Source organism: Daphnia pulex, chromosome 3 (genome assembly GCF_021134715.1).
Source record: "Daphnia pulex isolate KAP4 chromosome 3, ASM2113471v1".
Classification (NCBI taxonomy): domain Eukaryota; kingdom Metazoa; phylum Arthropoda; class Branchiopoda; order Diplostraca; family Daphniidae; genus Daphnia; species Daphnia pulex.
Genome location: NC_060019.1, coordinates 12,993,370 through 13,005,508, shown reverse-complemented (window position 1 = coordinate 13,005,508; position 12,139 = coordinate 12,993,370). Strand labels below are relative to the sequence as shown.

At 51.4% G+C, this 12,139-nt stretch overlaps 1 protein-coding gene across 4 annotated transcripts in view; it reads right to left on the bottom strand.

The window, feature by feature from the left end:
• LOC124190211 overlaps positions 1–12,139 on the bottom strand; it is a 29,087-nt gene that overhangs the window by 6,266 nt on the left and 10,682 nt on the right. For 2 of the 4 annotated variants that reach the window (XM_046582784.1, XM_046582785.1), the window contains 4 exons: positions 10,344–10,480; positions 7,897–9,636; positions 2,494–6,788; positions 6–1,145 (listed from right to left, as the gene is read on the bottom strand). In XM_046582784.1, the coding sequence (XP_046438740.1) occupies positions 6–1,145; positions 2,494–6,788; positions 7,897–9,636; positions 10,344–10,480 (7,312 nt within the window). The remainder of the gene's footprint in view (positions 1–5; positions 1,146–2,493; positions 6,789–7,896; positions 9,637–10,343; positions 10,481–12,139) is intronic. The other 2 variants (XM_046582783.1, XM_046582786.1) reach the window with 1 other exon arrangement.

Here is a 12,139-nt window from a genome sequence, read left to right as displayed (position 1 = left end):
TTCACCTGCTGCTGCTGCATGGCCGCTTGGTCCTCTATGATGGCCAGCTGCTTCTCCACGGCCTGTTGGTTCGAGTCGCCGGCGCTCCGCTTCTTCTTGCGACGCTTGATGGTGTCAAACTGCCCGTCCGTTTTCTCCATGACAATCTCCTCTTCCTCTTCGTCGTCGTCGTCATCTCCGGAAGGCGACGACGACACCGAGTGGTGGAGGCTGTCCAGCGGCAGAGAGTCGGGATCGGTGGAAAGACTGTCGGATTGGGCCCCGTCGTCAAGGTCGCTGCCGACTAGACTTGAACGGCTCCAGTCGGCGGCAGCAGCAGCGCCGCCGGATGCTTGCATCTGCTGTCCACGAAGTCCACGCGTCTTCATTACCTTCTTCCGGCGCTGCTGCTCCGGGCTTGGATGCCCTTCGCTGTCGCTGCCGACGCTTTCGCTCCCGTCCGACGAGGTGTTGTTTCCGGCTTTGCCCAACATTTCCGCTCGGTTGCCATGACCGCCGGCACCTTCCAGTCCTAGGAAATTGGTGCGGAAGTATTTCTCCAGGCGCGATGAGGCCAGCTCAACCGGATCCGTTTCATCTTCTTCCTCGCCGCCACTCCGGCCTTCAGAGTAAATCGAACTGGACGTCTCCGAGAAGGTGTCGCTGTACTCGCTCTCCTCATTGGCGAAGCTCGTCCGCCGTTGCTTGGCGCCTGTGCCGTCGTCGTTCCGGTCGTGGGCACCGGAAGCGTTGGAAGAAGAGCCGAGACCTTGAGTAAAGTACTTTTCCAGCTCGGAAGGCTCTTTGTTGCTCATCCGCTTGTCGCCTCCGGCGCGAGACTTGCGCTCTCCGCCATCGCTTTCCTCGCAGCTCTCCTCCAGGATCGTGTGCAAAGTAAAGTCGATGGCTCGCTGGTTGTAGCCTCTGAGCTCCTCCTCTTGATCCATGTAGACTTCGTCGCCGGAAGAGGCTCCAGACTCGGAGTAGAGAGACTCTCCGTCGTCGCCGATCGAGTCCAAACGGGAATCGGAAGGATCCGACTCGTAATGCAGCGTCTCTTGTTCCAGGCTGTTGGATTGATCGTGATCTTCGATGGATGTCAGGCTGACTTCTTCTTCTTCTTCCTCTTCTTCTCCTCCTCCGTGATGATCGTTGTAAGGGTCAGGCTACGAATAGGATAGGGATAAACGTTAGTTGTTGCCATTTGATTTACTTTAACAAACTATTTACTACTTTTTATTATTCTCAAGGAATGCAGAAATTCGCTATCTAACAATAAATAACTGAGACGGTGGCCTCACCATTTTTAATTACTAAAGATAAAACTATTTTCCTTATCATCCCCCAGTTCACGAAGTAGAGTGGAAAGTTCTGCGACGAAAATACTGTTGGCCGACACTCGCAAAACAATTGTGAATTTATGACGGCTCAAGTCTATCAAAACAACTTCTGTTTCCCAACAAATGGCCAAGTGAACTGAGTGAACGGAAACGTGAAACAGTTATGAGGTGCCCCAGTCGAGATGAAACACACATCAACAATTCAATAGCTTTTCTACTGGCAAAGTATGAAAACTACGTTGGTACTGTTTTTTTAAAAAATAAAAGAAATGGAACAAAAAATGGCTATGGGCAGTTTTGACAGACCTCATAAATTTGGGCTTGTTCTCTAAGTGGTTATCTTTTTTGGTTGTTGTTACAGTATCCTACATATGTAATGAATCACCTTGGGGTACCAAGTGTCAAAGAGAAATCTGCCACTGCTAACAACTATTGTCGCAAGAGTGTAAACGTGTCATTTACAATGCTCACCAACAATAAAATTAACGTGATGAAATGACGTTTCAAACAAGAGTCCCTGGTGCCATTAGTGGGAAATCGCATTGACACTCGAGGGTTCTCAGCGGCACAAAGTCAACATGTTTCGGCAACAACGACAAGGTTGCCGACACAATATTGACAGCTCAAAATTTGATACACGTACGAAGTAATTGCAGTTGTGTTAAGGTTTCTTTTTTTTCCAACAGAGCTAAATTAATGATTCGGCGAATTAAATGTAACCCTGATGAATGGCAACTTTCTCTCGTGTGCTGGAGCCCGGGGGCTCACGCGAGGTAAGTTGGCATGTCAAATCAAAAGACCCTTCAAAAAAAAAACCTTTCCCGTCTTCCTTTCTCTTACTGCGCGTGTCAAATTTGATTGGCTCCAACAAATAATTAGCTAGAAACGCCTCCCCACCACACACACAACACGTTGTAACGCCCGCACTTGTCGTGTGCTGCAAGTGTTTGTCTCGTAACTAATTCAGTTATTGTCGAAATTCGCTACGCCGATTGATTTGGCTGAGGAAACTTTGTTGCTTGGAAAATTGCCAACGACCGAATCAATGGGAATAGGAAATCTGGCACAGACTAAATCTAAGACTAGTGATAAAATAAATAATAAATAGAGTACTATAAGTAAACCAGGTGGCAACAACTAAAATTTATAAACGATTTTTTGTTTCTTTTTTTACCGAGGATCGCATTTCGACTTGATTGCGGTGGACCACCGGTTGTTTGCGGGCTGAATGGTCGGCCGTGTAGCCGGCCGCGGACTCGAGTTCGAACGTAAAGTACTTGGCCAATTTGGAGGAGACGCCGTTGCGTTCGCTGTTCATTTCTTCGTCGTCGCTGGTGGCCAAATCGTGATCCGTCAGGACGCCATTGCCAGAGATCGTGACACACGAGCCCGATTCTTCGTTGGTCTCCGAATCGCTGCCGCCTCCTTCTTCTTCTCCGGCCATCCATTCGCCCGTCGCCCCTGTAGGTGAGGCCGGCACTTGGACGATACTAGCGGCGGCGGCCGTTGCGGGCTCTCGGGGCAGAGTGACGGTCACGCCGCTCTCATCGTCGCTTATAACGTGATCGCTGCTGCCGCTGCTGCTGCCAGTGCTGGCCTTTCCGCCGCTATTGCCCCCCTTGATGAGAACGTAACTCGTGTACTGGCGACGTGGAGTCGATCGGCCGTCGCTGAGAACGGGCGAAGCAGTGACGCTGCCGCCACCGTTGCTGCTCCGTTTGGCGGGCGGCTGTTGGCTGCTTATCGAGCTGGAACTGTCCGTGTCTGATTGCGGGTCCAGCAATTGGACTGGCGAACTGGCCACGGCAGAATTGGCACCCGAAGACGCCACGTCCTTTTGGCTGCTCGACTGTTTGATGGCAAACTGGCGCAAGTCGTTGTAGGCCGCGTTGTTGAGACCCTGCACCACCGTCTCCTGTTGCGTGTCCGTGTCGAATCCGCCACCGGCCCCGTTGCTGCAACTGTCGTCGTTGTCTGTCACGTCGGAATCGGAGCTCAAGAGACGAAGTGGCCGACTCCTGCCTTCGGTTTGGGTAAGGCCGGCAGGAGTGGAAGGAGGCAATTCGGCCGCTAAGACCTCAAAACGGGAGCTGCTGGCGATGGATGATCCAGCCAACTGAGACGATGACGGACTGGACATGGCGTTGGTCTCGACTGTTTTTCCTTCATGTCCGGCGTGTTGTTGTTGCTGTTGTTGTTGTTGTTGACCCTCGCCTTGGTCCTGTGCCGTTACGTTTTCGTCTTGCATGGGAGTTGCCGGGGCGGAGTATCCAAAAGGAGAGCCCGGGGCTATCAAAGTTGTGTCATTGGGATGTAAGACGGCCGAGCGTATCATTATTTCCTTTTCCTCTTTCAACTCGTCGTCTTTCTCAGACTGTTGTCCGTTGACGGAATATGAATGAGGCATGACGTACGTGAATGGGGGGGTACAATCGACGGTTGTTTGGACTTTGGCTATTTCGTCGTCGTCGTCGTCTCTTTCTGACGTTTCAGTGAATGCAACTGGGCCAGGAGAAAGGGGCGGCGATAGTAGTAATAGTGTCGGTGGAGTAGGAGGAGGGGAATCAAGGCCAGCTGAGTCTGCCAGCGGTGGTGGTAGGGGCGCCCGGGGGCTGTTCATGTGGGGCTGATGATGATGGTGCTGGTGGTGCTGGCAGGAAGCGGCTGAGAGAAGCGGCGAAGCACAACAATGGCTGATTACATCGTCGTCGTTGTTGTCGTGAATCTCCATCGGCTCTTGGATGGCGGCGGCGGCGGTGCTGCTGGCGACCGACGACGGGAAAGGGGGGCATGGAGGGCCCCCAGTGCTGATGGCATTGGGGCTACTCGTTTTGGCGACGGTGGCCACTGAGCCGTCGATGGCTGGTGGAGACGACGACGACGGTGACGATGAATGGTCACCAACAGCTGTTATTGGTGCTGCTGCTGCTGCTGGTGGGAGTGTGGGTGGAGGTGTTTGCGAATGATGAGGTGGCCCAGATTTCCAAGGTGGACTACTTTCAGCCACCTGAGCTCGTTGACTGGACAGATTTCGTTGGAGGCTTGATGGCTGCAGCGCTGCATCAGCCACACAGCACAGCAGGGAATGATCACTCGTGTAACTGCTGCGGTGGACTGGCAAGGCTACTGGCTCAGACTTGTCTAATGGCAGCCGATTCACTGTCACGACCGTTGTGCTTTGATTATCAACGGGGGAGGAGGCACTGCTCGGTATCGATTGGGAGGGCACTGCACTACTACTAGTGGTGGCACTGGCACGACTTTCTACTCGCGAAGACGAGTGAGATGGAAGACAGATGTTGGTGCTGCTGCTGGGTCGACTGGCGTGATTGCCTATCTGACCATTCAAGTGAAAGTGTTGCTTCTCTTCTTCTCTCGTGTGTTGTAGTAGCTGCACAAGCTGCTGCTGGTCGGGCAAAGCGTGGCTACACTGCTGACTCAGGTGCACTGACTCGTTTTGTGGCGCAGATGCTGAAACTTCATTCGTTGCTGCCCCTGCTGCCGTCGTCGTCGTCTCAACAGCTGGGGGCGAAACGTCACCAGAGCCATTGCCGCGCCATCTTTTGGCGGCGGGCGCAACTGCAACTCGCGAACCCGTCGGACGAATGCGGTACGTGTTGTTGATCTTGCCCAACAGCGGGCCGGCCAACCAGCTGGAATTGCTGCTGCCCGGCCGGCTTCGCGTCGGATGGCGTAATTCCGGAGAAGACGGAATCGGAGATGTGACCGCATTGGTCAAGTTCCAGTCACCTTTGGCCGTGTACGCCTGGATTTCCGTGAAGATGCGATCCCGGTATTCCTGGAAGCCCGGAAGAGCCATCCCTTCCGGCGAATAGAGACTGGAGATGAAACTGTTGCTGGTCGGCTCCAGCGAGAGGATGTGGTCGTGATAGCTGAGCTCTTCGACGGATCGCTCGCCACTGGAGCGTTTGGAATCGGAGCGGCTGAAATAGCTGCGGAGTTTCCCTGCGCCGGCTGCGCTTTGGTTCGTTGCGGTCGTCTCACTCAGCAGGGAGTGGAGGCTGTGCGTGCTGGACCGTGAGCTGGCCGGCACTTGCCAAATGGGCACAAAATGTTCCGTGACCATATGGGCCGGCGGAGGAGGCGGCGGCGGCGGTCCGTCCCTAATAAAGTGACTCATCGTCTCGTATTCGGAATGGAACGTTTCGGCTTCAAAATCGACGCTGACGCTGCTGGCGTCGAAATCCGTCTGCACTTGGCGGGAAGCGTAGGTGACCATGCTGGACCAGCCTGGCAGACAGTCGTCGATGGTGGATCCGCGATGACTGACGCTGGGCGTCGTCTCGTCGACGCTAGTCCAGCCGTAATTGAAATCGTCCATCATGAACGTCCGGGGCGACTCGATCCCGAACGATGACCGCTGACTACTGTCGTCGGCGGTCGTTAAACCCCGGAGACGGACGATACCCGAGCCGCAACTCGAGTGAGCCGTCTGCCCGCTGACAGTCACCGTTGATGGTGGGGCTGGGGGTGCAGGTTTGACCGGTTCCGGCAGCAACTGAAATTGTTGTTGCTGTTGTTGTTGTTGTTGTTGCTGGATGGGCATCGTGACGACGACGGGCGGTTGCTGCTGCCCTCTAGCGGCGAAAAAATCCCAGTCACTCTCGTCGATGAAACCGGCGGCCGACTCCGAGTCGTGAACGCTGCTGGAACGACACGTCTGACGGGAATGACTGTGCATTTGATGATGGTGGTGGTGGTGATGATCCATGCCCAGCAGCAGCGGGTCGTTGTCGAAACTGCCTTCCAGCGAATCGTCGCCGGATTTGGACGAGTCGGAACTGATGAAGACGATCTTGTAATCGTCGCCTTCCGGATGCATTTTGTCGCTGTCCAGCAGCCCGCCAATCTCGCTGGCCGTGTCGCTGCTGTTGGGGTACGTCTGACTCTGAGCCGTGACGGTCCTCGTCACTTCGCTCTGATCCCGTTGATGGCCCACCATTTGGGTGCAGCGCGAAATCTCTTCGTTGGTCCCATCCGACTCGTCCGATCCGCCAACGCCAGCCACGCCCATTTCTTCTTCTTCCTCCTCCTCCTCTTCCGGCCGAGTCCGATTCCGCTGGACGGTGACAACATCACTTCTCGGCTCCTCATCCATTTCCTGATAATCCTGCCCAGTTTCGCTCGTCTGGACCGAGGCGTCTTGCATCATCGTCACCATCGATCCTTCCTCCTCCTCCTCTTCCTCGTGAGCGTCGTGAGCATAGTCGACGCTCACGACCTGGGCCGGCTCGGCCGTCACGATCGACATTGGCGCCACGGTGGCGATCCTTCCCGACGAAGAAGAATTGTGATGTTGAGTCGTCGCTGTTGTTGTTGTTGTCGTCGAGTTGTTGCCGCCCGCCACGTCTCTGACTTGTTTGACGTGCGTGATCCTGTCCTCGATGGTCCGTGTCGTTGTTCTCTTGATTGGACTGACGACGGCCTTCTTGATCGACGGTTTTTGACCTTTTGGCGGTGCATCGTCGAGATAGAAAGAAATATAACGAAACAAATGACACACAACCAGATTGATATGGCACGGCTGCACGGGCCGTTTCGATTTTTCGATTCGGCCACCGCTGAAGACGCTGGTTCACGGTTCGATTACAATCGATATCCCCAGGTTTTGTCTTGCCCCCCACGCAGCGCATTATGATTGTTATTATTTCAGGATACACACAACATCACGACTTGTGATATGCACAATGGAGAAATGAGAAACAAAAGATCGAGAAAACCAGAATGCCAATAAAGTCAACCCTCAACCTCGTGCGCAGCTTTGGCCGCTTCTTTTTGTTTCATGATTTGGTTTTTGTATTATTGAAAAATGTGATTTTTTGTTTCATCGTGATGATAAAAAGGAAGTGAAGATTTCAGCAGTAAAGTAGTAGTGGTAGTGGTAGCAGTAGTAGTAGTAGTACACCATTTGCATTGTCAAAGTAGAAAAAACGAGAAGAAGAACGGGAATGTCACACAGTTCCGGCTCCAGAAGGATTAGTGTCCAGTCACGTCTGTCATCAACGATGGCAACATTCAGAGAGAAACAAAACAAAAAAGAAAGAAGAGGAATTGGACAGAGAAAAGAAGGAGACGGGAATTTTATTTCATTTAAAAAACCCGCGGTGACACGCACAAAAAAAGCGCAAAAAGTTAAAAAAATCACGCCGAAAATTCAAATGGAGGCCGAAAACGGGAGAATATAAGCAGCACACAAAGAAAAAATCATAATCAGGCAAAGAAAGAAGCGCATGTGTTTAAGCTTTGGAGTGTTATAAGCCAAGCCAAAATCGTGAGTTGTGTATTTGTTATCATAAAAGCGGAGCAAAAAAGCAGTTCAATGACCAAGCGGAATCATAATAATAATAATATCGCAAAAAAAGAAAGAAAGTAGAAGATAATAAGCCGTGATCCGGATAGCGGGAGGGTTTTGTTTCCCATCATTAGTTTGATTGTTATTATTATAATACCGTTTGCTGGATGGGCGACAAGTGAAAGAAGAGGAGCGACAGCTGAGAATGCACGGCGTGGTGGTGGTGGTGGTGGTGATGAATAAACGTGGATTCGATATGATTACCTTGTCCGTCCGCGTCGGTCTTGATGCGCTTGGTCGTCGCTTTATTCCGGTAGAGGCTGCTGCTGTGCTGCGGGTCCACCTCGATCGGGTGGTGGCGGACGGGCGACGACTGCTGTTGCTCCTGCTGCTGGTCGTGAGCCAGGTAAACCGTCGTCGTGCCGGGATGGTGGTGGTGGTGGTGGAGGTGTTGAGGCTGGACGACGCCAGTCACTCGCTGAGATGGACCGATCGGCTGGACCACCCCGTGACGTTTGCTCATCCGGGGCATCGTCGACGACTCGTTGAGCGGTTGCGGATGACCCGGAGACGAGCCGCTGCTCCGGTTGCTGCTGTTGGTCGGCCGTTTGAGGGATCGAGTGTCCGTCATCGTGACTCGGATGGCGGACGAGGAAGGATTCCGCAATACGACCGGATCCAGCAACTCTTGCTGGTGTTGGCCGTCAATGTAGACGCGATTGACGTTGTTGCTCCTGGAAGTGGCGGCCGATTTGCCACCACCACCTCCGGACGACTCGTTGGTGGAATTGCTGACGTCGGCCGTCGAGTTGCTGCCGCGACGGGAGGAGCTCTGTTGACGGGTGCCGGAAGAATTGCTGGAATCGCCGCTTTCCGGTCGTCTCCGGCTGCTGGAGGCCGAGCGATCTTCGTTGTGGCGTCGTTCCAACGAAGCCGGAACGCTCCTTCCGACCTGGTGACTTTGCGTCCCCATCCGGATCGTTCTCGGTCGGCCTCGGTGAGTGCCGCTGCTGGCCAGCCGGTCGACACTGCCCGTCCGGCCGTGATAATCGGCCAGTTCTTCTTCGTACGTCTTGTAAGCCATCCGCTGGTGGTGGTGGTGATGCGGATGCTGATTTTGATGCTGGGCCAATCCTCGATCGATGCTCCTCGTCCTCTCGCGGAACATGAGCCGGGCATCGGCCGGCATGTCTCGTTCCAGGTAGATCATGTGATCCATGTCGCCAGACATGCTCCTGGCCATGGGATTGGCCATGGGGTTGACGGGCAGAGGTATCCGCGACGTCTTTCTGCTACTCCGCAATTCGACCATGGGCGGCAACTGGACCGGTTTGGCCCAGGCCAGTTGAGGTGGTTTGATGGGCAGCCAGTCGTCGACGGGCGCCGGCGGAGGTGAGGTGGATCTCCACCTGGATTTCCAGATGGTGTCGACATCAATCCCAGGTAACAATTGCCTTCCTCTTGGTGGCTGTTGCTGCTGCTGGCCGGGCCCGACATCGGGAGTGACTCCGCGCCGGACGGGTTTTTCGTACTTTGTTTCATAATACTCTTGGTATCGCGTGGCGGCCGAGTCTTGCGGCGGCGGCGGGCGCGGAGGTGATTGACTCGAGTGCGGATGCAGACGGCCGAGAACCACTTTCCCTTCGTAGGTGGCCAAATCGGCCTGGGAAAGACTAGCCGAGCGTCTCGGCTCCAAGCGTGACTTGATAACACCACCGTGATTGTGTGTTTGCTGCTGCTGCTGCTGGTGGGGAATGATGCTGTACTGCAGCGGTGGATCACGGGGCTCCCAGAGCAGGCCGGAATTCCCTAGCCCAGCAGCACCAGCAGCAGCAGGCGGTCGGTTCTCATCGTCCGGTGCGGAAGGCTTATTATGTCCAGCCCCTTGGTCTCCTTGTTTCCTCATCGGCTGGCCGTGCATCAGCTGTGGCGACTGTTGTTGATGGTACACTTGCACTCGTTCCGCCGAAATGCCTCCTCCCTCCTCTTTGGCGCTGGACGGATCTATTCATCACGCACGAAAAAAAAATAAAAAAGGAGAAACAACATTAGGAAAATGAGAGAACCAGGCCAGCATCCAGCAGTCCATTCATCAAGATCTCGTAGGGATTTTCTTCTTCTTTTTTCGTCTCTTTCCATCCAGCTGAGCGGAAGTAGCACACAGCAGAATAGAGATTACAAGTGCTTCCGGATGCCAATTAGTCAAGAGAACAGAGAGAGAGAGCCGGAGACGTCTGCGTGTTTGTACTTTTGGCTCAGAGAGAAAATTAAGATGTAATAGGAGAGCGAGGGAATAGTCAACCGAGTCTGACATTTTCCCGCCTACTTTTTGAACCGGAAGAAAATAAGAAGAGTGTCCCGACCTTTAATAGAGTTTGGACCCAGTGGTCCCCGTTTTCTTAATAACACCACCACCACAGTCATCATCCATCACAAACAACGTCGTTGCTGCTGCTGCGTGAAGGAGAAAGATGTCTGGCACTTTCTCTGTTTCACCGGATTTCTTTTTTTACGTTCCAGTCGACGTGGCGGGAAAAATAAGAAAAACTGCTTTTTCGTGCGTTAATGGAGACATCATCATCATCATCATTTTGATGATGAATGTGTTGCTTTCTCGCAAATAATTTTTGCGCTGCTCTCAAGTGAATAATACACCGTGAAGAATGGACCGCTGATAATAATACAAGTTTTTTTGAAAATTTTCTACTTACTAGATATGGTCCAACTGCGGCGGATGCCTCTGGCCACAATGTCGCCGGCGTCGACTCCGTCTTTGCTGAACCGCTGCCGGCTGGGCCTCCGTATAAAAGAATTCATCCATTCGCCCGTGGCCGCTTCCACCGATCTACTTTTTGGAAATAGAATTTTAAATAGTTGCGTTCTCACCAAAACATTTTCGGAACAATTTTCCCTGTCATCAAGTCCGACAAAAATCATTTGACGTCGCGCAGTTATTATCAGGGAAATAATAAACATCCCTCGTGGGAATTTCGACTATTAGTTCTTATTTCCTCCTTCTTTCCTGGAACGCGCGTGTAACATATGGAGAAATAATATTCATCCATCTTGCCTATTTGCCCAAGACCACAAAATGGTTATTTTTTTCTTTCCATTCTGCGGATGCGATTGTCCCAATAATAACCGCCGGATAACAACAATTGAATCAAGTCGACTTTCTAACTCAACCAACGAATCATTCAGAATTTTTTCCCCGGCAATGTCTATCAGAAAATCGTTGTCACCCATCACTAGTCGGTGCAGCAGCTGGTCGTCTCGCCATTTTGATGATTGAACGATTTGACGTTTGTTCCATCCAATCGGAATGGGGGACTAGAAACCCTATAGGCGCGTTCGACGTATAACTGTGAATAATGGCCGAACCTAACTGAATGTGTGTGATGAAGGACGACGACCAGACAAAACAACAACAAATGAACATGGGGAATTTTTTTCTTCTTTTTCTATTTTTTTTTAAACCGAGTCGGTCGATCAAAGTCAATGGCTTCCACAGAAATTCCATTTTCTTCTGTCGTTTTTTTCAGTGAGAGTTTATTTATTTTTTCTATTTAAGGGAGGAGATTTTGTTGGACGTAACGAAGTTTTCCCATTTTTTTTCGCCTGTGAGAGAATTTGTGTTGTTGTTGTTGAAGAGTTCTTCTTCTTTTTGGAAAAAAGTTATGAATGGCTTTCGGCCTGTTAAGTTCGCCAGTTGTCCGAAAAAGAAATACTTTTCGACTTTTCACACGGCAGCGTGAATAAGTATTTCTTCCTCTTTTCTTTTTCTCCCGGGAAATTCACGCCGGTACTACATATATCTACATATTTCTTTGTTCAAGAAAAGAAAAGAAAAATGAAGGATGTTGTACCTATAGACTACCATCCAGCACCACAGTGCTTACACACTATATAGCGGCTGTTGACATCACGAAAAAAAGATTTTGGCGTCGTTTTTCGATTTCATTTCACGGCAGATGATTTCGTGTGTCCATGTGAGACAGAAGAGAAAAAAAAATAAAAGAGGAATTTCCTCCGCTGGAAGAAATAAAGACGCAGGGGCTATTCTATTTCCTTAATGGTATTTTATGGCACGTAACTAATAGAAATGAGGGTGGCTATTGTTGCCTTTGTATTGTTGCCGGAAGAAACTTTGTCTCTTCTTCTTTTATCTGCTTTATCTCCGTGTACACAAGTTCCATCGTATAGACGGGCACTGCTACTACTACTACTTTCGTGAATCGATACGTAACTTGACCCTGATTGTTACAAAAAGGAAGGACCCTCTAGACATTCCGAACTGTAGATCTTCAGGTCCCCTCTTTTTTTCTCTCCATGATTACAAAATATTACATTATCTTGTAAAGAAAGAAGAAGAACCGGCTAGGAAAAAACGTGAAGAAGAAGAAGAAAACCCTGCGGGAGATGACGCCCGTTATTTTTTTCCCGGCAGACGGTCGAAAGAGCTGCGGGCCAATATGCACACAGCAGACAACCTCTACAACACAGACGG